The sequence below is a fragment of the Nerophis ophidion genome, linkage group LG11 (assembly GCF_033978795.1).
Source record: "Nerophis ophidion isolate RoL-2023_Sa linkage group LG11, RoL_Noph_v1.0, whole genome shotgun sequence".
Taxonomy (NCBI): domain Eukaryota; kingdom Metazoa; phylum Chordata; class Actinopteri; order Syngnathiformes; family Syngnathidae; genus Nerophis; species Nerophis ophidion.
This window is the reverse complement of record NC_084621.1, coordinates 22,235,148-22,261,648: the sequence shown is the minus strand read 5'-3', so window position 1 is coordinate 22,261,648 and position 26,501 is coordinate 22,235,148. Positions and strand designations below refer to the sequence as shown.

Below are 26,501 nucleotides of genomic sequence, written 5' to 3'. Positions count from 1 at the left end.
AATGAGTTTGGGGCTCTCCCTTAGAGATAGGGTGAGAAGCTCTGCCATCTGGGAGGAGCTCAAAGTAAAGCCACTGCTCCTCCACATGGAGAGGAGCTAGAAGAGGTTGTTCGGGCATCTGGTCAGGATGCCACCCGAACGCCTCCCTTGGGAAGTGTTTCGGGCACGTCCAACCGGTAGGAGGCCACGGGGAAGACCCAGGACACGTTGGGAAGACTATGTCTCCCGGCTGGCCTGGGGAAGAGCCAGGACACGTTGGGAAGACTATGTCTCCCGGCTGGCCTGGGAAAGCCTCGGGATTTCCCGGGAAGAGCTGGACGAAGTGGCTGGGGAGAGGGAAGTCTGGAACTCACGTGAGGCGTAGGGCAGGAAGCAGCTGGGGTTGAACTCCAGCTTCTTCATGAAGCGGATCTGCCCGTTGTCTCGGAGGCAGTAGAGGTTGCGCTCGCCCAGCACGAAGATGGAGGAGGCGGCGTGGGAGAAGGAGGACACGGAGACGTCCAGGGCTTGTTCACCCAGGACCAGCGTCCAATCAGGCTGCGGAGGGAACACAGACGGGAAAAACCTGGGGCTTGTGTACAAAGGAAAGACCTCACGCTCTCATCAGGAAGTCTGCATGAATACTTCCAAACAGTGACTAAATAGGATGTGACATGTTTGCATTTGGAACACCTGAGTTTATTTTAATTCTGAGTCAATTTGGAATCAAACAAGGAAGCAAAAACATACTAAGATTCAATTATTACTGCATCAAGAAAAATCATTGTGTGTTGTCATGGTTACCAGTCGCTCCCGGTCTATGGATGCTAACAGAAGTGTAGGGATGTCCAAGAAAAGATGCCAAATACAACTAAGGTCAAGCCAAAGCTCGTCACTAATTGGGCTTGTTGGCGTTAACGAGCGCTAATGGCCGCCACTCGGCCGTCGCACGCGTGCGGGAATAAGTGACATCAGCGACATTCCGGCGGTTGCCGTGTCAGCAGCGGGGTCGTGATGAGGTGAAAAGGGGGGACTTACGCTCAGCCGCTTGCCTCCGCTCTTGAGGGGGAGCTCGGGATCCTGGCGACGCTCTGCCTCCGTGGCCACGGCCAAGGTCTCGTACCTGAGGGGCAAGGAGAGACGAGCAGATGTTGATTCATACATTCATTCATTCATTCATTCATTCATTCATTCATGCCTGTTTAGGGGCAGGGGTGTCAAAGGCAAACAGGTTTTATCCGGCCCGCGAGATGAGTTTGCCGAGTATAAAAATGAGTTGAAATTTTTGAATGAAAGAAAGTGCTATACTAAATATGTCCACTGGGTGACGCAATAGCAATTTGTTGTATCGCATGACATCAGAGGGGGTGGAGCTACAGTTGTGGTCAACAGTTTACATACACTTGTGAAGGACATAATGTCATGGCTGACTTGAGTTTCCAATCATTTCTAAAACTCTCATTTGTTTGTGATCGAGTGATTGGAGCACATACTTGTTGGTGCCAAAAAACATTCATGAAGTTTGGTTCTTTTATGAATTTATTATGGGTCTACTGAAAATGTGACCACATCTGCTGGGTCAAAAGTATACATACAGCAATGTTGGCAAGTTTCACTGCAATAAGGCGCTTTTGGTAGTTACCCACAAGCTTCTGCTTGATTTTTAGACCACTCCTCTTGACAAAATTGGTGGAGTTCAGCTAAATTTGTTGGGTTTTCTGACATGGACTTGTTTCTTCAGCATTGTCCACACGTTTAAGACAGGACTTTGGGAAGGCCATTCTAAAACCTTCATTCTAGCCTGATTTAGCCATTCCTGTACCACTTTTCACGTGTGTTTGGAGTCATTGTCCTGTTGGAACCCCCAACTGCGCCCAAGACCCAACCTCCGGCCTGATTATTTTAGGTTGTCCTGAAAAATTTGGAGGTAATCCTCCTTTTTCATTGCCCCATTTACTCTCTGTAAAGCACCAGTTCCATTGGCAGCAAAACAGGTCCAGAGCATAATACTACCACCACCATGCTTGACGGTAGGTTGGGTGTTCTTGGGATTAAAGGCCTCATCTCTTCTCCTCCAAACATATTGCTGGGTATTGTGGCCAAACAGCTCAGTTTTTGTTTCATCTAATAACAGAACGTCTTATTTATGCCCATGTCATGTCAGATGAAACACAAATTGAGCTGTTTGGCCTCAATACCATTTGTCTCGGTACAGTCCCTTAGTATTTAACTTCAATTTGTGAGATTCATCTTAATCCAATTTGTTGCTTGTTTTCACATTCTAACCAAAGCCTTTTATCCAGAGAGGATGTCTACCCAGCCCAGGTATTTCAAAGTTACGTGGCCTTTTAAGCCTTGTAGCAAAGACTACTTCCTGACTACGGCAACAAGGACACATTGAAATGATTGCACACAGAAACAAGATATAACAACTGCACAGCACAGTTGTCATTATCAGCTTGCTTTTAAATTAAATGTAATAATCAAATAAACATCTATTACCACATGAACACACACAAAAGTAACGGTATTATTTCCAAATTTATCAGAATCAGAATAGTTTTTATTGCCATTGTTTGAGAACGGGTTCACAAACTATGATTTTTTCTGGGTGCAATGGTGCAACGTAAAAGACATAAAACACAGAATAGGTAATAAAATGAGCTGCAACTGAGCTATCAGATCTTGTTACTGTTCATCTGCCTGATGGCCGAGGGGAAAAAACTGTTCAGGTGATGGGAGGTGTGGGTCTGGATGGACCGTAGTCTCCTGCCTGAGAGGAGAGGGGAGAATAGCTTGTGTCCAGGGTGAGAAGAGTCAGCTGTGATCCGACCCACACGTCTCCTGGTCTTGGAGGAGAACAGGTCTTGGAGGGATGGGAACTTGCAGCCAATAACCTTCTCAGCAGAACATACGATGCACTGAAGTCAATGCTTGTCCCGGACTGTGGCGCGGGGAAACTACACGGTGATGGAGGAGGTGAGAATGGACTCGATGATGGCTGAGTAGAACTGCACCAGCATATCAGTCGGCACCGTAAGTTTCCTCAGCTGCCGCAGGAAGTACATCCTCTTCTGGGTCTTCTTGATGAGGGAGCTGATGGTCGGATCCCACTTCAGGTCCTGGGTGATGGTGGTGCCCAAGAAACGGAAGGAGTCCACAGGTGGGAGAGTCAATCAGGGTTAGGGGGATGGTGGGGCTGTGACTTTCCTGAAGTCCATGATCATTTCCACTGTTTTTCTGGGTCTTCAGCTCCAGGTTGTTGAGGCTGCACCAGGATCCCAGGCAATCCACCTCTCTCCTGTAAGCAGACTCGTCGCCATCCGAGATGAGCCCAATTAGGGTAGTGTCGTCTGCAAACTTGAGCAGCTTTACGGACTGGTGACTGGAGTTGAAGCAGTTTATGTACAGGGAGAAGAGCCAGGGGGAATGTACACAGCCCTGAGGAGTACCAGTGTTCGTGGTTCGACTGTCCGAGACAATCTTCCCCAGCCGCACATGTTGTCTTCGGACCGGAAGGAAGTCATTGATCCAACTGCAGAGGGAGTCGGGCACGCTGAGCCGGTAGAACTTGTCTCGTGGCAGTCCAGGGAGGATGGTGATAAAGGCAGAGCTGAAGTCCACAAACAGGATCCTGACATAGGTTCCTGGGGAATCTAGATGACCCAGGATGAAGTGGAGGGTCAGGTTCACTGCATCATCCACAGACCAAAGGCTGTTCGTCGCAATAGAAGGATTGGGTCAGGCGATTACTGAACTGAATTGCAAGATGGATCACATCATGGAGAAGCATGTTGAAAGGGAAAATTTGGATATGAGAGCCAACATGGACGAATAGAACAGACAAGCCATTGTCATATCTGCTCGCGGAAAAACAAAATCCTAATCTACGATTCGACTCCTTTAAATGGCCTTGATGTTGCAACAACAGGAGCAGGCTGTTTTGTAATCATCCCCGACGACTGTCAAAGATGGATGCTTTTGACCTCCCTCCCTCCTCAACGACACCTGGAAGTCGAACTGTAGCTTGCATTTCATGCAAAATGGCTCCAGGCCTACGGACACAACACCACTACACCCAAAGACAATGGGCATATACACAAACACACACACCAACCCCCACCCAACTCCTTCACCACTGCTAGATTTCCCTTTGGGGTGATGGACGGCTGAGTAGCACTTTATAGCAGCAGGTCGGTCTCCAGGGCCCCAAACCTCCCTCTGTTGCAAGTTGTTGTGATTATATGTAACTTGTTTATGTGTGCTATGGCAAATTTGATTTTTTTCCTTGTACTCAGTCTGGACACCCTCCCGAGGGTCTAACCTTTGACTGATATTTTTTTACTCTTCCCCCCTTTCCCAATATCACCTTTTTCCCCACCTTTTTTAAGGAGGGCCGTAAGTGGCTGATCCGTTGGAAGTCCTGTTCTTGTCTCCCTGTAAAGTATGTCTGCTCTTTGTGGGACTGTGCCGAAAATATAATTTCAGTTCTTATATGTCTTGTACATGTTAAAGAATGGACTATAACAAAGCATCCTGAATCCTGAATCATATGCCGCTGCGCTTTATTGTCTGTTGAATACAGTAAGTGTTTCCTTGTGTTTTTATTTATTAGTACACCTCTCCAAGATTCAAAAACTTGAAGCTTGTTGCAAGGGTAAAATTGGATATGAGAGCCAACATGGACAAATAGAACAGATAAGCCATTGTCTCTCCCGCGGAAAAACCAAAATCCTAATCCACGAGTTGAGTCCTTCGAATGGCCTTGATGCTGCAACAACAGGAGCAGGCTGTTCTGTAAACATCCCCGAGGACTCTCAAAGTTGGGCGCTTTTGACCTCCCTCCCTCCTCAACGACACTTGGAAGTCGAACTGTTGCTTGCATTGCATGCAAAACGGCCCCAGGCCTATGGACACAACAACACTACACCCAAAGACAATGGGCATATACACAAACACCCCCACACCCCCAACCAACACCTTCAACACCGCTTGATTCCCCTTCTCAGCCGTCCATCACCCCGTCATCAACAGAACATTTTCCTGCACCTTGCCTGAGCACAGATCTCCACGAGGACCAACTGACGCCCCAGCCCACACATTTCATACCACCATAGTGTGTCCTGTCTGCGAGCTGTTTGACATTTACGCCTAACACTCAAGTGGATCTGAGAGGAACCGCAGCACACGGCTCAGCGTCGTCCAGGAGAGCGCAGATGTTGAGCGAAGGGCCTTCCCGGAGCCCACTGATAGGGTTTGCTTGCCTTGGAGCCATGAGGAGGGAGCTGAGCGCGTGGCGTGTATTATGACGGTAATTGCACACACTACGCATATTGCACAATGCGCTCGCTCTTCACAAAGATAGCAAGTCTACGTTGTGTTTCCACGTACATGAGAAGAATGTTTGCTTAAACTTTGTATGTGGATTGATAGCGCCAACACACACTCCACGCTGCCAGACCGCTGTCTACACCTTGTTCCACCTTGTTCACCGCAAACACTTTGTAAACTGCAACCTAGACACATGCCTTGTACATCTGTGCGTGTGCCGGCTAGAGAATCATCATGTCTGTGGTTTGTCACATTTTCTTTTCCACGCGAATATTTGAAGGATATTTTCAGCACTTTATGGCCCGACACTTGCGGTACAGTGTAACGCACTCTTGCTTGCAAAGCGACACCCACCTGTAGCTCTCCAGCTGGCGAGCCGAGGACACCGTCAGGAAGCTGTCGGTCCTGGAGTTGTAGGCCAGCGGGCCCGGGAGCAGGAAACCGGGGAGGAACCTTCCGAAGGAGTAGCTGTCCTGCTCGAAGAACATCAGCATCCCGTCCATAGACTGGATGCACAGCGAGTGGTGACCTGATGGATAGAAGAAGTGAGATACACGCTGCATTCGGAACTAAGTCACACATTTTTACAGCCTTATTCCAAAATGGAATGTATTAGTTTTTTTCCCTCAAAATTCCAAAGACAATACCCCGTGATGAGAATTTAAAAAGGTGCTACGCTGCATCCGGAACGTAGTCACCCATTTTTACAGCCTTATTCCAAAATGTTATGTATTTGTTTTTTTCCCTCGAAATTCCAAAGACAATGCCCCATTATGAGAATTTAAGAAGGTGCTTTAATTGTATTTTTGTTGTAAAAATGTATTAAAAAATAAATAAATAAATAACAAAACACATGTACTTGTTAGGCTTTGGCAAAAAAGAGGGGACGATTGACACAGACTTAATTTTAGCAGTTTTCCTATAACTCTATTTAAATAAAATAGAGTTATATGACAATGGAATAATATGTGTTTATATATTAAATATATTTTTGTTTTAATATGGGTTCTCTAGGAGGACAAACATGACACAAACATTCCTAATTGTTTGAAAGCCCACTGTTTGTATTAAACATGCTTAAATGATGAGTGCATTTGGAGAGCACTGTTTTGTCGTATTCATTTCTGCAATCCTTGAACTCACCGTAGTTTGTTTACATGAAGCTTCTCCGACGCAGCCACAGAAAGATGCGTTTTGTCCTACTTATTTCTGCAGTTCTTGAAGTCACCATAGTGTGAACTGTGACTCAACAGTTTGTTTACATGTAAAATCCCCCACTCCTTCTTTGTCTCATTTTGTCCACCAAACGTTTTATACTGTGCGTGAATGCACAAAAGTGAGCTTTGTTTATGTTATTGACTTGTGTGAAGTGCTAATCAGGCATATTTGGTCAGTGCATGACTGTAAGCTAATCGATGCTAATTTGCTACGTAGGCTAGCTGTATGTAAATATTGCATCATCATGCGTCTTTTGTCTAAATTAATTTCCTTTACCTATGTCGTCTGGGTATTTAATTTATTTTTGCATGTCTCATGACACATTATCTGTATGTAATATTGGCTGCATTTCCGATTGTTGTTTGTGCGCCATTGTTGTTCCAGACCACAGCAAACGTGACCCAGCTTGCAAAGATTGTAATAAATCCGTTAGAAAAAGACAGCCTGATGTTTTCTTTCACTTGGACACACACATTTATACCTTTGGCCATTCTAAAACAGTCCTTTCCAGGAGTTATCTCACCCTCTGAGAAGTTTTACTAATGTTTTCCAACGTTGTAAAAATATGTAGGATAAATATTACATTTGAAACATTTCGAACAATGCCTGCGACACAAAATCATTTTGATAGTAGGCTAATATAGCTAATATAGACACTTACATCATGTGTTGCCTTCATTATAATACTCAGGGCTTTTAATTTTTTGCGGCTCCAGAAAGATATGTTTTTTGTATTTTTGGTCCAATATCGCACTTTTAACATTTTGGGTTGCGGACCCCTGGCATAGGGCAAAAAAACAATAAATGGAAAATCACTCCATTGGGAGGAGAAAGGCAATAGGTAACTTCTAAACTGATCTAATAACAAAAAAAAAAAAACAATCTATTAGGGGTGTGGGGGAAAATCGATTAGAATACGAATCGCGATTCTCACGTTGTGCGATTCAGAATCGATTTTTCTTTTTTTTTTTTTTATCACTCCAAAAAAGTTCACAGCAATAGCATAACAATGCAATCCAATTCCAAAACCAAACCTGACCCGGCAACACTCAGAAATGCAATAAACAAAGCAATTGAGAGGAGACACAAACATGACACAGAATAAACCAAATGTAGTGAAACAAAATGAAAATATTATCAACAACAGTGTCAATATTAGTTATAATTTCAGCATAGCAGTGATTGAAAATCTCTCATTGACATTATCATTGGACATTTATAAAAATTAAAAAAAAGAACAATAGTGTCAGAGTGGCTTACACTTGCATCGCATCTCATAAGCTTGACAACACACTGTGTCCAATATTTTCACAAAGATAAAATAAGGCATATTTTTGATTCGTTTAATATTTAAAACAAATTTACATTATTGCAATCAGTTGATAAAACATTGTCCTTTACAATTATAAAAGCTTTTTACAAAAATCTACTACTCTGCTTGCATGTCAGCAGACTAGGGTAGATCCTGCTGAAATCCTATGTATTGAATGAAAACAGAATCCTTTTGACTCAGAAAAATATCGTTTTTGAATAGAGAATCGTGTTGAATTGAAAAAAAAAATCGATTTTGAATCGAATCGTGACCCCAAGAATCGATATTGAATCGAATCGCGGGACACCCAAAGATTCGCAGCCCTACAATTTATGATAAACTACACAAAAGGAAAATCGCTCATGCAGAGGAGGAGACAAGAAGCTACAAACATCCATCCATCTTCTTCCGCCTATTCGGGGTCGGGTCGTGGGGGCAGCAGCCAAAGCAGGAAAGCCCAGACTTCCCTCTCCCCAGCCACTTGGTCCAGCTCTTCCCGGGTAATCCCGAGGCGTTCCCAGGCCAGCCGAGAGACATAGTCTTCCCAACGTGTCCTGGGTCTTTCCCGTTGCCTCCTACCGGTCGGACGTGCCCTAAACACCTCCCTGGCGAGGCGTTCGGGTGGCATCCTGACCAGATGCCCAAACAACCTCATCTAGCTCCTCTCCATGTGGAGGAGCAGCGGCTTTACTTTGAGCTCCTCCCGGATGGCAGAGCTTCTCGCCCTATCTCTAAGGGAGAGCCCCGCCACACGGCGGAGGAAACTCATTTTGGCCGCTTGTACCCGTGATCTTATCCTTTCGGTCATAACCCAAAGCTCATGACCATAGGTGAGGATGGGAACGTAGATCGACTGGTAAATTGAAAAATTTGCCTTCCGGCTCAGCTCCTTCTTCACCACAACGAATCGATACAGCAAGCTACAAACAGAAAGTAATAAATAACACATTATATTTTATAAAGCGCTTTTCTATTTATTAGATAATCAAAGTGTTCACAGAGAAGTGGGAACCCATCATTCATTCACACCTGAAAAATTGTACTTCAGTATAAAATACGTTATGACCAACCTATAATAACCTCGCTAACACACAAAATTAAAACACTGCTTTTGTCTTGTTTCAGCAGCAGAGTGTGTATCTCACTGGACTCAGTCTGATACTTCCATTAACACCTTGGCACACACACACACACACACACACACACACACACACACAACTCCACCATAAAGCAGCGATGTGACCGGGGGACTATAATTAGGCCTCAACGCGCTTTTAAAAATCTCACTGCCGTCAAGTAGAGGTCAGGGAGACTGCCACCTACAGCGCAGGCCTTGCATACACACACACACCCACACACACACACGCACTCCTAAAGCATCTACGGTAACAGAAGAGCAAAACTGCACACTTGTACACACCACCTCAGTGTCAACATGTGTGTTCATTAGAGATACAGACAACCTAAACATATGGAGACAGTGTGTGTGTGTGTGTGTGTGTGTGTGTGTGTGTGTGTGTGTGTGTGTGTGTGAGAAGAGTCATTTAGAGACATGTTACTTTTGAAGCAGGCCATCATTCATGTTCATGACACAAGTACACAATACATGGGTACTTCTCAAGTCGGGAAATAAAACAGTGATGAGACATAAGAAATATGCTGTTATAACATCATTCATTTCAGGAAATATTTTGAAAGAGTGGCAATCACACTGGGACATTAGCACAAACATGGAAGACATATGTAGTACAAAACACAGTAGGAGCGGGAATAACTGTAAGGGGGAGTACAGAAGAGGAAGGAATCATATCGCGCACCAGACTGACTAAGACATTTCAGTTCAGTTCAGTTTATTTGGAACGTGCATACGGCACAATGTAATGCATCACATAATTGTAGATGTTTCATTACAGCAAGTCCGATTAGGAGTAGGAAGAAGCGGAGCTTATTTAATCCTACCCCTTTTCATGCCATAGCAAAGTTATCCCATTTCCTTGTAACAGAACAGTGAATTAAAAAAAATAATAATATACCATAGTAAGTAAACAAATATGAAATACATAAATAATCGTTATCTCCAAAAAATGTTCGTCATAATTATTGTTCTGTGTACTTTGTGAACACTTGTAGTTTGAACAGTCTCTTAAACTGAATCATATTGGTGCTTTGTTTGGTTTCTTTGGTTAATCCATTCCATCATTTAATTCCACATACTGACGTGCTGAAGGTTTTAAGTGTTGTACGAGCATATAAATGTATTAAATTGGATTTTCCCATAATGTTATATTTATCCTCTTTTGTGAGACAAATTGTTGTATATTCTTGGGTAGCAGGTTACAGCTTTGTGCATAATTTAAGCTGTTTACAAATGCACCAAATCGTTAAATTTCAATATTTTTTATTGAATAAATTAAAGTGTTTGTATGTTCTGTATATCCAACATTATGTGTTATTCTAATGGATCTTTTTCGTAACACTGTTTGAAAATAAAGTGCACATTTGTAGCTGTTTCTCCATATTTCTACAACACAACTCAAGATATGTAACACTGGTGAGCAGTAAAGAATATGAAGTGATTTTTGGTCTAGAACATCCCATCCATTTTTGCTTTATTCATTATTGACGTGGTTCTTGCTACTTTATGTTGCATATTTTTTGCATGAGATATTTCACGTTAATTTTATCATCTATTATTACACCCAAAAGTGTGTTTTCTTTGGGGTGTATACTGCTCTTTGAGGCGGTATTTCTCGGTTGGTAGAGCGGCCGTGCCAGCAACTTGAGGGTTCAAGGTTCGACCCCCGCTCCCGCTATCCTAGTCACTGCCGTTGTGTCCTTGGGCAACACACTTTACCCACCTGCTCCCAGTGACATCCACACTGCTATACATGTAACTTAGATATTGGGTTTTACAATGTAAGGTGCTTTCAGTCACTAGAGAAAAGCGCTATATAAATATAATTCCCTTCACTTTAATTCACTTTTACCCTTTCAATATCTGCAGCGTGGCGCATATGGTCGAGTGGTCGTGTCAGCAACCTGAGGGATCCTGGTTTGATCCCCACCTTCTATCAACTTCGTAACGTCCGTAGTGTCCTTGAGCAAGACACTTCACCCTTGCTCCTGATGGGTCCTGGTCAGCGCCTTGCCTGGCAGCTTCCGCCATCAGTGTGTGAATGTGTGTGTGAGTGTATGAATGTGGGAATAGTGTCAAAGCGCTTTGAGTACCTTGAAGGTAGAAAAGCGCTATACAAGTATAACCCATTTTTTTCCCCTTCTACTGATACCAAATAGCAATTGTTTTAGTTTTACTGAGATTCAAAGATTGTCTGTTTTTGTCAAAACATTTTTAAAATTTTTTCATTGTTATTGTTTGTATTATCTTTTGTGTGTTCTCTCCTGAACAAAACGCAGTTGTATCATCTGCAAATAATACTAACTTTAAGTCCCTTGTAACTTTACAAATGTTGTTGGAGTTTATTTGGAAGATGCGTGCATACATCACAGTTTCCAGTTTCTTTTTTCAACATGTTCGAAAAGGAGTAGGAAGAAGCAGAGCTTCTTTTTAATCCTACCCCTTTTCTTTTACATAACACTTGCTAAAGCTTTTGTTCACTTCCTGTTCTCAATTTATTCACAATGTACTCCATTAGTAATCACAATAAATATAAATAAATAATACTCGGTGAAGTAAGTTATGTTTCATATGGTGAAATGAGTAAGATTATTTTGAAAATGAATGGATGGATGAAATAAATTCAGAATGTCAATCAATCAATCAATGTTTATTTATATAGCCCTAAATCACAGGTGTCTCAAAGGGCTGCACAAACCACAACGACATCCTCGGTACTGAGACCACATAAGGGCAAGGAAAAACTCACACCCAGTGGGACGTCGGTGACAGTGACAATGATGACTATGAGAAACCTTGGAGAGGACCCCCTCCCCCAGGGGACCGAAAGCAATGGATGTCAAGTGGGTCTAACATGATATTGTGAATGTCCAATCCATAGTGGATCCAACATAACGGTGAGAGTCCAGTCCAAAGTGGAATGATTATCATGGTTCTTCTTCTTTGTACTTTGTAAACACTTTAAGTTTGAAGAGTTTCTGGAAGTGGATTATATTAATATATTGTTTGATTGCTTTGCTTAATCCATTCCATCATTTAATTCCACATACTCATATACTGAAGGTCTTAAATGGTAAATTGTTGTACTTGTATAGCGCTTTTCTACCCCTTTTTAAGGAGCCGAAAGCGCTTTGACAGTATTTCCACATTCGCCCATTCACACACACATTCACACACTGATGGCGGGTGCTGCCATGCAAGGCGCTCACCAGGACCCATCAGGAGCAAGGGTGAAGTGTCTTGCCCAAGGACACACCTGTCGTGACTAGGATGGTAGAAGGTGGGGATTGAACCAGTAACCCTCAGATTGCTGGCACGGCCACTCTCCCAATTTTGCCACGCCGTCCCCCTTAAGTGTAATAAGTGCCTACAAATATTTTAAATTTAAGATTATATTTGTCCTCTTTTGTTGAGAAGAATTGTTGTATATTCTTGGGTAGCAGGTTATAGTTTGTTTTGTGTATACAATATTTTTCGGAGTATAAGTCGCACCCCCGGCCAAACTATGACAAAAACTGCAACTTATAGTCCGAAAAATGCGGTAAGTGTAGCTGTTTCCAAATTCCCTATGTCGTGGAATTTCAGTATTTTTTGATTCAATAAGTAAAGGGTTTGTATGTTCTCCATATCCAACATCTTTTTTGTAACACTGTTAGTGAATTAAGTGTACTTTTGTAGTTATTTCCCCATATTTCTACACAATAACTCAGATATGGCAACACGAGCATACACTTGTTTGTATAGAGATTGAACAATTTTGGTCCAAGTATTGATCCCTGAGGTACGCCACAAAATGTTTTCAGCTATGCAATCTTCACGTATTGCTTCCTGTTGGTTGAGTAGCGTCTAACCCAGTTCAAGACCAATTCAAGAACATTGCACCTTATAGGTAAACACCGGACGGGATTGTGTGACCGCCACTATGAGGTAGAGACAGTGGAACATGCAATCATTCATAGTGGGAAACACAGCGGAGAAAGGAGAAAACTAAGAGAGGACGGAATGAAGTTACTCTCAAAGGGGTACGAAGCAGGAACCAGAAAATATCAGTGAAGTTTCTAGAAGAGACAGGTTTATGGAATGGAATTTAGTATGGGAAGGTATGTTTGTGAGGGAGGGAGACGTGGGGGAACTGTGGTTCACACTCCAATGCAGTAGGTGGCAGTATGCACTTTAAACAACAAGAAATTCAATATTTCTCACACGCTAGCCCACATAAACACACACACAAACTAACACACACAGCTCTGGTTCCAGTTAAGAGGTCAAATGTGTGCCTTGTCAAGAGGTCGTGAGGAGCGCTGAGAGGTCCAGAATTCCGAATTCAGGAGATGGGGTGGGGGAGGAGTATATTTATAGCTAGAATTCACTGAAATTCAAGTACTTATATATATATATATATATATATATATATATATATATATATATATATATATATATATATATATATATGTATATATATAGATATATACATATATATATATGTATATATATACACATATATCCGTCCATCCATTTTCTACCGCTTGTCCCTTTTAGGGTACACACAGACATATGGTGTATCGTGACATGGCCTAAAAATATTTCGATATTAATAAAAGCCCATATCGCCCAGCTCTAGTTATAATGCAAGAAAAACACGGAAATAAGGAAAAGCGTCTCGTTTTATTTGACAGTTATTAAAATATCTTGTGTGACATCATGCACAAAAGTGCACTTTTTTTGTTTTAAACTATTGTAGTGGCGTTCTGTACAAAAAGTGCACTTTAATTCAGTGTTGTTTTGATATGTCATCTTAGTGACATCATGCACAAAAGTGCACTCATAGCTTGTTTTAAAATGTCTCTGACAAACTTGCACTTTCTGTTTTGGAAATGACATGAATGTTTGTGCCACTGCTTAATAACTGTTTAACAAATACACTTTTGGTCAATAGACTTAGTTATGATTTCCCTCTCTGCATGAGAGGTTAAAATGAGCATATATTAATGCAGTATGAAGAAGAATGTTTTAATGTAGACACATAGAATCATCATACTGCTGTGATTATATGAATCAAGTGATCATTCAAGGCTAAGGCAAAATATCCAGATATATATGGTGTATCGTAACATGTCCTAAAAATATTTAGATATTAATAAAAGGCCATATTGCCCAGCCCTAGTTATAATGCAAGAAAAACAGGGAAATAAGGAGAAGCGTCTAGCTCCAGCGCCCTCCCTGCGAGCCTGAGAGGGACAAGCGGTACAAAATGGATGTATAATGTATCAGTATGAATGTGCTTTGGCTTATTAGCTAAAGGCCACCTTCTGCTCCAGTTATTGAAGGTTTCAAATCCAAGGCATTAAGCTGACTTATTACACAGGAATAAAAGATAATAACGCGGTTTAAAAATAGCGTGCGGCATATGACGGACGCTGTGATGTGGTTTGGCTTGAAAGTCAAGGTAAAGAACCGGCAGAAAGTGTCCTTGTGTGAGACAAAGACCCTCTAGTGGCGCTGCGGAGCTGACTTCTGACCTTCCCGGGGGTGTGTGCGGAGGGTTGGAGGGGCCCCTAAAGCAAACAGAATCCCATTCATTGGGACAAGCTTTAGGGGAGATCGTAATTCAGTGGCATGGAGCGCCCTCTAGTGGTGGAAACAACCACATCACCGAGTCGTGGACGCAACAAAGCCCACTTTGGCTCTGGCTCTCACACACACTCACACGCACACACGGGGAGCGGATGAAGGGCCCATCATGCCAGACCACAGACAGTCTGGACTTTTCTGCACACACACACACCTCAACAAAGCAGCCTTTCTTTGGAATGACCATTTTTCTCTGCTTTAAAGGGGGTTCCCGTTGTGTGTGTGTGTGTGTGTGTGTGTGTGTGTGTGTGTGTGTGTGTGTGTGTGTGTGTGTGTGTGTGTGTGTGTGTGTGTGTGTGTGTGTGTGTGTGTGTTATTCTTGGATTCTGAAGTCCAGGGCTGTCCCCGTCTTGGTTTTTCCACAAGCAGAGAGCATGAGACAGCATCATTTATGTGTGTGTGTGTGTGTGTGTGTGTGTGTGTGTGTGTGTGTGTGTGCGTGCGTGCGAGTGTGTGTGTACCCAAGACTCCTCCGAAGGCACCGTAGGTCATGTTGCAGGCGGTCCTCTGCAGGTTGTGTTCGTACACCAGCTTGACCTGGTACTGGTCGCCATGCTCCACGTTCCCCGCCGTTCCTGCACACATGCACGCAGGCGTCAACATATTCCAACATGGGTCGAACGGGAACTGACACACGAGAAGGATGGTCACCTAAGACGGAGAAGACCGACAGCTTCCTGGGGTGAAGGACGGCCAGGTGAAGAAGATCTGAACACCTAAAAACACAACATTTAAAAATGATCATCATCATAAGTAGAGATGTCCGATATTATCGGCCGATAAATGCTTAAAATGTAATATCGGAAATTATCGGTAACGGTTTGAAAAAGTAAAATTAATGACTGTGGAGAGGCGGAGACGGCAGTCCGACAGCGAGGCAACCCAAGATACCGGCGAGGAGGCGTGGACTGCGAGCAAGCAGCGAGGCGGGGCTCGCCGGAATCGACCCCGCAAATACTATTATCAGGTGCGTGGGTCGCCCAGCTGGGCACAATTTAAATCTCCTCTCGCACTGTATAAAAGGGCAGGGGGAAGAGATGGAGAGAGAAGGAGCCAGAAGGAAGCCAATGCTGAGCTCGAGAGGAAAAGAGCATAAGGGGGACGACGCATGCAGCCGAAAAGCTGGAGCGGAAGAGCGAGCAGAAAAACAGGAAGACTGCAAAGAAAACCGGCAAGAGACTTAAATATTGCAAAAAAAAGAAGTCTACACCTGCTCGACAGAATGTCATTCCTAGGTGGTCCTGAGAACCCGCACGATGACGGCTTGAGACCATCACAATAACTTTTTAAAACAAAACAGGAGTTGACGACTGCGGCATGAGAGGTTTACCAGTGACGCTTGATGATCTCATCAAACCACCGCGAGCGGAGCACAACAACAACAAGAGTGTTGTTGCCGGTGCTGGAGCCGTGGCTAACAAGCGAGCCCCGCTCGGTGACTGACTAACGACACCATGTCTATGGTTTGGGATTATTTTAAAGTGTCTCTGACGGATAAAAAACTGGCAATTTGCAATGACTGCAAAAAGTTGGTTATGCGAGGAGGAACCGAGACATCTTCCTTTAATACGAGCAGTTAGATCTTCCACCTTTTTAAGAATCATAAAGGAGATACACAATGACTACAAGCGGATGATGGATGTGAGCCCAGTTTATAATACCCTGTTACTCAGTATACCAGGCAGTCTTGCACTAAATGAGGACTAAGTTATTGTTTACTATATTACTCTCGTATACTCTGGACTGAAGCTGTGTGCCTTCATTGTTTTTGTAGCTGTTGTTTTAAGGCATGTTTAAAAAAAAAAAAATTCAAACAATGCACTATAATGCACTTTATGCCATCTCCGGGTTGGGGAGGAGACCCTGCCCCAAGTGGAGGAGTCCAAGTACCTAGGAGTCTTGTTCACGAGTGAGGGAAGAGTTGATCGTGAGATCGACAGGCGGATCGGTGCGGTGTCTTCAGTAATGCGGACGCTGTATCGATCCGTTGTGGTGAAGGAGCTGAGCCGGAAGGCAAAGCTCTCAATTTACCGGTCGATCTACGTTCCCATCCTCACCCATGGTCATTAGCTTTGGGTTATGACCGAAAGGACAAGATCACGGGTTCAAGCGGCTGAAATGAGTTTACTCCGCGGGGTGGCAGGTCTCTCCCTTAGGGTTAGGGTGAGAAGCTCTGCCTTCCGGGAGGAGCTCAAAGTAAAGCCGCTGCTCCTCCACGTGGAGAGGAGCCAGATGAGGTAGTTTGGGCATATGGTCAGGATGCCACCCGAACGCCTCCCTAGGGAGTTGTTTAGGGCACGTCCAACTGGTAGGAGGCCACAGAAAAGACCCAGGACATGTTGGGAAGACCTTGTCTCCCGGCTGGGCTGGGAACACCTCGGGAAAGGAAAGTCTGGGCTTCCCTGCTTAGGCTGCTGACCCCGCGACCCGACCTCGGATAAGCGGAAGAAAATTAATGGATGGATGGATGGACAGGTGACGGAGCAACGGGTGGTAGCAAACGGAGGTAAACAGGAAGTGGAATGAAAAATGGTAGACATGCTGGACAGGAAGTAATGAAAAATACAAGGAACTTATAATAACGGGCTTGGAGACCATGACAGGTTTTAGGATCTTAAATGTACAAAAAAGTACAAAGTGGCCCCTGAAGCCTTCAACTTTTCTGTATGCGGCCCTAACTGCCTCTGTGGATGAACCGCCATGTCAATCATTAAATAACATTCTGCGTGTGCTTCTAAAGTACTAAGAAGAAGAAAGTAAAAAGGACCAAAGGAACAGATTTAAACTGAGAATACTTAATAATTTTCAAGCCTCTTCAACCTTCGAGGTAGAAACGTCCGAGCTAGAACTCCACTGATTTTTTTCAGGATGACCTGTAGATGTTTGAACGTAGCAGCCAAGATATTCGTCGATGTTTCCACAGGCGAGAACACGTGAAGCGGTTTGTAGCGTCATGACATGCCCGTTGGCGCTGGGGAAGGAAGAATCGGAGCGGTGGAAACCGGATCCCACAAGTTGTTCTTTCATCCTGGGGAAATGGGGCTCGCCGGCGTTGAAAGTCGGATCTTTCAGCGGCAGCCCACCTCGCTATGCCCGACATTATTTATAAACGTGTGGCTCTGGTCAGGCGCGCCTTCCGAATGCCCGCCGGCCTCTGAGGAATTCCGCGTTGGAAACCACACGTTAACCAGACGCCATTTTGCTCGTGGGATGGAACTGTACCAGGCTGCGGACGTGAGGACTGTAAACACACTGGGTGTGTGTGTTAGTGTGTGTAAGTCAGTCCTTCTGAAACGGACAAAGAAAGGACCAAAGCGTAGTGTCTGCTGTCTTCTCTCGCTTCAGTCTGAATGACGGCAATCCAAGAATACCTATGGAAGTATTATTGCAACGACACTATTTGCAAACGTCTATCTTGATCTGTGTGTCTGTAATCCAGTGTGTGTGTCCTTCTGTAAGGGACAAAGAAAGGACCAAATAGTAGTGTCTGCTGCCTTCTCTCGCTGACGGCAATCCAAGAATACCTATGGAAGTATTATTGTAGCGACACTATTTGTAAATTCCTATTTCGATCTGTGTGTCTGTAATCCAGTGTGTGTTAGTGTGTGTCCTTCTGTAACGGACAAAGGAAGGACCAAAGAGTAGCGTCTGCTGTCTTCTCTCGCTTTAGTCTGAATGACGGCAATCCAAGAATACCTATGGAAGTATTATTGTAGCGACACTATTTGTAAATTCCTATCTCGATCTGTGTGTCTGTAATCCAGTGTGTGTTAGTGTGTGTGTGTCCTTCTGTAACGGACAAAGAAAGGACCAAATAGTAGCGTATGCTGTCTTCTCTTGCTTTAGTCTGAATGACGGCAATCCAAGAATACCTATGGAAGTATTATTGTAGCGACACTATTTGTAAATTCCTATCTCGATCTGTGTGTCTGTAATCCAGTGTGTGTGTCCTTCTGTAACGGACAAAGAAAGGACCGAATAGTAGCGTCTGCTGTCTTCTCTCGCTTCAGTCTGAATGACGGCAATCCAAGAATACCTATGGAAGTATTATCGTAGCGACACTATTTGCAAATGTCTATCTCGATCTGTGCGTCTGGAATCCAGTGTGTGTGTGTGTGTGTGTGTGTGTGTGTGTGTGTCCTTCTGTAACGGACAAAGAAAGGACCAAATAGTAGCGTCTGCTGTATTCTCTCGCTTCAGTCTGAATGACGGCAATCGAAGAATACCAATGGAAGTATTATTGCAGCGACACTATTTGCAATTGTCTATCTTGATCTGTGTGTCTGTAATCCAATGCACTTGTTTGTGGACTAATTTGTGTGTCTTTATCTCAATCTGTGTGGAATCAGACCACGTGTGTGTTTTCATTTGTGTGTCCGTATTGCGATCTGTGTGTAAAAAAAAAATGTGTGTGTCAGTCTATTTAGATACCCTGAATGGCTGTATTTTTACATGTGACTTTTGCGACATGTCTGCCATGTAACATTTGTGCGTTTGTATCTCATTCTGTGTGTGTGTAATCAGAGTTTGCACGTTTTGTATGTTTGTATTTTGATTTGTGCGTGTGTAAAACAAAAAGAGATCTTGTCTTTCGATTTATATGTATGTGTAAAAAAAATGTGTGTCTCTGTGTATTCAAATTTGTGTGAAGCAAGACCCCTGATTGGCTATCTTTTTACATGTGACTTTTGCGACACGTCTGCCGTATAAAATTTGTGCGTCTGTATCTCAATCGGTGTGTGTGTAATCAGATCAGTGTGTACCTGTCTCGATTTGTGTGTGTAAAAACAAACAACATCCATATGTCTGTATTTTGATCCAAATGTGTGTGTAAAAACAATGTGTGTGTCTGTGTATTCAAATTTGTGTGACGCAGGCTTTATTTTTACTTGCTGCTTTGGCGACACATCTGCCATGTAAGATTTGTGTGTCTATATCTAAATTTGTGTGTGTCTGATCAGATCAGCGTGTGTCTGTTTTAAATTGTTTGTCCACATTTTGATTTGTGTGTGTGTGAGTGTAAAAAAAAAAATTGTGCGTCGGTCTTTTCAGGTTCGGTTGAAGCAGGACTTTTGCGACACGTCTGCCGTGTAAGATTTGTGTGTCTGTATCTCAATCTGTGTGTGTAATCAGATCATTGTTTGCATATTTTGTGTGTTTGTATTTTGATTTGTGCATGTGTAAAAGAAAAATGGATCTTGTCTTTTGATCTGTGTGTGTGTAAAAAAATGTGTGTGTCTGTGTATTCAGATGTGTGAAGCAACACCCTGATTGGCTGTATTTTTACTTGTCACTTTGGCGACACGTCTGCCATGTAAAATTTGTGTGTCTATATCTAAATTTGTGAGTGTCTGATCAGATCAGCGTGTGCCTGTTTTAAATTGTGTCCATATTCTGATTTGTGTGTGTGTGTAAAAAAAAATGTGTGTGTCAGTCTATTCAGGTACAGTTGAAGCAGGAACCCCGACCGACTGACTGATCAGCGTGTGCCTGTTTTAAATTGTGTGTCCGTATTTTGATTTGTGTGTGTGTAAAAAAAAAAAAAAGGTTGTCGGTCTATTCAGGTTCGGTTGTAGCAGGACTTTTGCGACACGTCTGCCGTGTAGAATTTGTGTGTATCTCAATCTGTGTGTGTGTAATCACATCAGTCTTTGCACGTTTTGTGTGTTTGTATTTTGATTTGTGCATGTGTGAAAGAAAAAAACATCTGTCTTTCAATATATGTGTGTGTCTAAAAAATAAATGTGTGTCTGTGTATTCAAACTTGTGTGAAGCAAGACCCCTGATTGGCTATCCTTTTACACATGAATTTTGCGACACGTCTGCTGTGTAAGATTTGTGCATCTGTATCTCAATCGGTGTGTGTGTAATCAGATCAGTGTGTACATGTCTCGATTTGTGTGTGTAAAAAAATAATAATGCAATATGTACATACAGCTAGCCTAAATAGCATGTTAGCATTGATTAGCTTGCAGTCATGCACTGACCAAAAATGCCTGATTATCACTCCAACAAGTCAATAACATCAACAAAGCTCACCTCTGTGCATTCACGCACAGCATAAAACATTTGGTGGACAAAATGAGACAAAGGAGGAGTGGAAGATTTTACATGTAAACAAACTGTTGCGTCACTGTCCACACTACGGTGAGTTCAAGAACCGCCGAAATTAGTGGGACAAAACAATGTTCACCAAATACTCTGCCGAGTCATACCAAAGACTCATTACCACCCTGCTTGGCACTCAGCATCAAGGGTTGAAATTGGGGGTTTATCACCAAATATTATTCCCGGGCACGGCCACCGCTGCTGCCCACTGCTCCCCTCACCTCCCAGGGGGTGATCAAGGGTCATGGGTCAAATGCAGAGAATAATTTCGCCACACCTAGTGTGTGTGTGACAATCATTGCTACTTTAACCTTAAATACGGACAGACAGATTTTGTTTTTTTTACATACCACACACAAAATACCACACACACGGCCAACCGATTAAACACACAGACTGAACTATTAAATGAACCAAAAATATGACTTATTTTATCTTTCTGGAAAATATTGGACACGATGTGTTGTCAAGCTTATGAGATGTGATGCAAATGTAAGCCACAGTGACATTATTGTTCATTTTTTAAATGTTTATATTTTTTTATAAATGTCTGTAATGCTCATGTCAATGAGAGATTTTTTTAAAAATCACTACTCTGTTGAAATTGTTATTAATATTGATACTGTTGTTGATCCATCCATCCATTTTCTAACGCTTGTCCCTTTCCGGGTCGCGGGAGGTCGCTGGAGCCTTTCTCAGCTGCATTCGGGCGGAAGGCGGTGTACACCCTGGACAAGTCGTTATCTCATCGCAGACTGTTGTTGATAATATTAATTTTTTGCCTGACTGCTTTTGGATTGTTTTGTGTCATGTTTGTGTGTCCTCTCAATTCCTCTGTTTGTTGCTATTCTGAACGTGAATGGGTCGGGTTTGGTTTTGGAATTGGATGCAGCTGAGATAGGCTCCAGCACCCCCCGAGACTCCGAAAAGGACAAGCGGTAAAAAAATGGATGGATGGATGGTATTGTTGTGTATTGTTTATGTAAAAAAACTAACAAACCAAAAAAAACACACAGATTAAGGTACAGACACACAAATTTGTGCATGGACACGTGAATCAGTGTACAGACGCACAGATTGAGGTACGCATTTGCAAATAGTTTTGCTCCAATAATACTTCCATAAATACCGCTTTTCCGCTCACTCACTAAGGTGAAAATGCTCCCTGATAGAGACGTAATTCCCATCATAAAGGTTCTTGCATAGAAATGTAGACATTGAAAATAATACAGCCACCAGACATCACAGTGTGTCACACACAAGCAGACCTCCACAGCTTCTGCACAAAGGACCAGGAAACTACAGGGAGGCAGCGCCACCTGCAGGATATAAATTGTAAACGCTCATTTAGTGGAAAGTGGCCCTGATGTTTGAATGGTGCAATATGTACTTCTGTTACAGGCTATTTGGAAACACTGTATAAAGAGTTGAATGTAAGTAAGTTAACGCATTCATGCAGAATAACCCCATTATTTGTTCTTCCCTGTGATGTTTTTAGCGCTGGAACAGGATTTCCCCAGAGCAGCAACACTTAAAGGCCTACTGAAACTCACTACTACCGACCACGAAGTCTGATAGTTTATATATCAATGATGAAATATTAACATTGCAACACTTGCCAATGCCGTCTTTATAGTTTACTAAATTGCAATTTTAAATTTCCCGAGAGTTTCTTGTTGAAAACGTTGCGGAATTATGACATGTACGCGTGACGTCACGGACTGTTAGGAAATATTAGCGCTCCGCACAAACACAGCTAAAAGTCGTCTGCTTTAACCGCATAATTACACAGTATTTTGGACATCTGTGTTGCTGAATCTTTCACAATTTTTCAATTTATAATGGAGAAGTCAAAGTAGAAAGATGGAGTTGGGAAGCTTTAGCCTTTAGCCACACAAACACACGGTGATTCCTTGTTTAAAATTCCCGGAGGTGAAACTTTCCTATGGATCAGAGCGGTCAAGCGAACATGGATCCCGATCAAATGTCAACCAGCAGTTTAAGGTGAGAAAATTGTGGTAATAAGTCGGCACTTACCGGAGATCAGCTCAGCTTGTGCCGTCAACTTCCATCAGACACTGGCCTCAAGACACCCGTGGACACACCCTTCCGACTATCAGGTACTATTTAACTCACTAAAACACTAGCAACACAATAGAAAGATAAGGGATTTCCCAGAATTAATCTTAGTAAATGTGTCTAAAAACATCTGATTCAGTCCCAATGCAATCGCGTTTTTTTTTTCTAGTCCGTCGCTATCAATATCCTCAAACACAAATCTTTCATCCTCGCTCAAATTAATGGGGAAATTGTCGTTTTCTCGGTCCGAATACCTCTTTTTGTTGGAGGCTCCCATTGAAAACAATGTGAGGATGTGAGGAGCCCTCAACGGGTGACGTCATCGTCTGTGACTTCCGGTAAAGGCAAGGCTTTTCTGTTAGCGACCAAAAGTTGCGAACTTTATCGTCGATGTTCTCTACTAAATCCATCCATCCATCCATTTTCTACCGCTTATTCCCTTTTGAGGTCGCGGGGGGCGCTGGCGCCTATCTCAGCTACAATCCTTTCAGCAAAAATATGGCGATATCGCGAAATGATCAAGTATGACACATAGAATGGACCTGCTATCCCCGTTTAAATAAGAAAATCTCATTTCAGTAGGCCTTTAAAGGCCTACTGAAACCCACTACTACCGACCACGAAGTCTGATAGTTTATATATCAATGATGAAATCTTAACATTGCAACACATGCCAATACGGCCGGTTTAGTTTACTAAATTGCAATTTTAAATTTCCAGCAAAGTGTCCTGTTGAAAACGTTGCGGAATGATGACGCTTATGTTGACGCGTCCTTGTGACGTTATTGGTTGTAGCGGATATTTTATCCCAGCACCACTCACGGCTAAAAGTCGTCCGATTTAATCGCATAATTACACAGTATTCTGGACATCTGTGTTGCTGAATATTTTGCAATTTGTTCAATTAATAATGGATACAACAAAGATGAAAGCATTTGGTGGAAAGCGGTGTATTTTGGCCGGCTGTAGCAACACAAACACAGCCGGTGTTTCTTTGTTTGTTGTGAAGCTTTACTATGGAACAGAGCGGTCAAGCGAACATGTTTCTCTACCACATGTCAACCGGCAGGTTTTGGTGGGAAAATTGTGGTAATAAGTTGGCTCTTACCGTAAACATGAGCGGAGCTTGTGTCGTACTTCCTGCAGCAGCTGTCAAATAGGCAGCTGTGACTTTCTTGGCTCCTCCATGGCTTCACTCAGAGACACTGGGGGCCACCACACCCCTCCGACTTTCAGGTATGACTGTATAATCTCACTAAAACACTAGTAACACAATAATCAGATAAGGGATTTTCCAAAATTATCCTAGTAAATGTGTCTAATAACATCTGGATCGCTCCTGCCCTCGTCTTTTTTTTTTCTTTTTTCTAGTCCTTCACTCTCACTTTCCTCATCCACGAATCTTTCACCCTCGCTCCAATTAATGGGGAAATTGTCGCTTTCTCGGTCAGAATCGCTCGCACTGCTGGTGTTTATGATTGTAATCAATGTGCAGATGTGAGGAGCCCTCACACCGGTGACGTCACGCGCACATCGTCTGCTACTTCCAGTACAGGCGAGGCTTTTTTATTAGCGACCAAAAGTTGCGAACTTTATCGTCGATGTTCTCTACTAAATCCTTTCAGCAGAAATATGGCAATATCGCGAAATGATCAATGACACGTAGAATGGACCTGCTATCCCCGTTTAAATAAGAAAATCTCATTTCAGTAGGCCTTTAAATTACACAGATTTTAAAATGTTACCAGACACACTGCACAAAGTATCGCCACCAGCCTGAATTTTACTTTAGATTTAGACAAGCGGCACACTACTAAAGAGTCTAATCCTTTTTCTGTTTGACGACAACAGTGTGGAGCGCTGCGCTCGTGAGAGACTTCAGGCTAATGCTAATTTGCGCTAAAGGGAGATTATGCTGGTTTAAAAATCCACGTCCCGGGGACACGCGTACTTCCGGAAATGCGGATCCTTTTTTTTTAATGCATAGAAAGACACAAAAAGTGTGTTGACGCCAACAGTGCCAATATTAAGCATTTCATGACTCATACAACAAAACCCAGAACCAGTGAAGTTGTCACATTGTGTAAATGGTAAATAAAAGAAAATATAATGATTTGCAAATCCTTTTCAACTTATATTCAATTGAATAGACTGCTAAAACAAGATATTTAATGTTCCTTTCCTTTTAACAACACTCAGTAAACGTTTGGGAACTGAGGAGACACATTTATGGAGCTTTTCAGGTGGAATTCTCAAACGATGTCGATCCAGCGGGAAATAAAAGTGAACTTTCCATGGACTCACAAAGACTAAAACAAGTCATTTACTGGAGACATGGCACAGGATGAAGTTAAAAAGGTTGACTCTAAAAATCTGCGTCCTAGGGACACGCAGACTTCCGGAAATGCGCGTTCTTTTTTATTTTAATGCATAAAAAGACACAAAAGGTGCTTTAACGCCAACAGTGCCAATATTGAGCATTTCCAGATTCATACTACAAAACCCAAAACCAGTGAAGTTGGAACATTGTGTAATTTGTTAATAAAAACAGAATACAATGATTTAAAATGCTTTTCAACTATTTCCCTATTCAATTGAATAAACTGCAAAGACAAGATATTTAATTTTTCAACTGAGAAACTTCTTTTTTTTTTTTTCAAATAATCATTAACTTGGAATTTGATGTCAGCAACAAAGTGCAAAAAAGTTGGCACAGGGGCGTTTTTACCACTGTGTTATATGGCCTTTCCTTTTAACAACACTTGGTAAACGTTCGGGAACTGAGGAGACACATTTTTGAAGCTTTTCAGGTGGAATTCTCAAACGACGTTGATCCAGCGGGAGATAAAAGTGAAGTTTCCATGAACTCACAAGGACTAAAACAAGTCATTTACTGGAGACATGGCACAGGATGAAGTTAAAAAGGTTGACTTTAAAAATCTGCGTCCCAGGGACGTGCGGACTTCTGGAAATGCACGTCCTTTTTTATTTCAATGCGTAAAAAGACACAAAAAGTGTGTTTACGCCAACAGTGCCAATATTAAGCATTTCAATATTCATACTACAAAACCCAAAACCAGTGAAGTTGGAACATTGTGTAAATGGTAAACAAAAAGAGAATACAATGATTTGCCAATCCTTTTCAACTTATATTCAATTGAATAGACTGCAAAGACAATATATTTAATGTTCACACTGAGAAACTTGTTGTTTTTTTGCAAATAATCATTAACTTGGAATTTAATGGCAGCAACACATTGCAAAAAAGTTGGCACAGGGGCGTTTTTACCACTGTGTTACATGGCCTTTCCTTTTAACAACACTCAGTAAGCGTTTTGGAACTGAGGAGACACATTTTTGATTTTTTAAGGTAGAATTTTCAAACGATGTTGATCCAGCAGGAGATAAAAGTGAAGTTTCCATGGACTCACAAAGACTAAAACAAGTCATTTACTGGAGACATGGCACAAGATGAAGTTAAAAAGGTTGACTTTAAAAATCTGCGTCCCAGGGACTTGCGGACTTCTGGAAATGCACGTCCTTTTTTGTTTCAATGCGTAAAAAGACACAAAAAGTGTGTTAACGCCAACAGTGCCAATATTAAGCATTTCAAGATTCATACTACAAAACCCAAAACCAGTGAAGTTGGAACATTGTGTAAATGGTAAACAAAAAGAGAATACAATGATTTGCCAATCCTTTTCAACT

The 26,501-nt window shown here is 42.5% G+C and overlaps 1 protein-coding gene across 2 annotated transcripts in view; it reads right to left on the bottom strand.

Moving 5' to 3' along the window:
* Positions 1 to 26,501, bottom strand: part of bbs9 (Bardet-Biedl syndrome 9) — a 327,542-nt gene that overhangs the window by 295,207 nt on the left and 5,834 nt on the right. For both annotated transcript variants that reach the window (XM_061915390.1, XM_061915391.1), the window contains exons 4-8: positions 15,258 to 15,322; positions 15,068 to 15,181; positions 5,665 to 5,839; positions 1,018 to 1,102; positions 354 to 537 (exon numbers count right to left, since the gene is read on the bottom strand). In XM_061915390.1, coding sequence (XP_061771374.1) covers positions 354 to 537; positions 1,018 to 1,102; positions 5,665 to 5,839; positions 15,068 to 15,181; positions 15,258 to 15,322 — 623 coding nt within the window. The remainder of the gene's footprint in view (positions 1 to 353; positions 538 to 1,017; positions 1,103 to 5,664; positions 5,840 to 15,067; positions 15,182 to 15,257; positions 15,323 to 26,501) is intronic.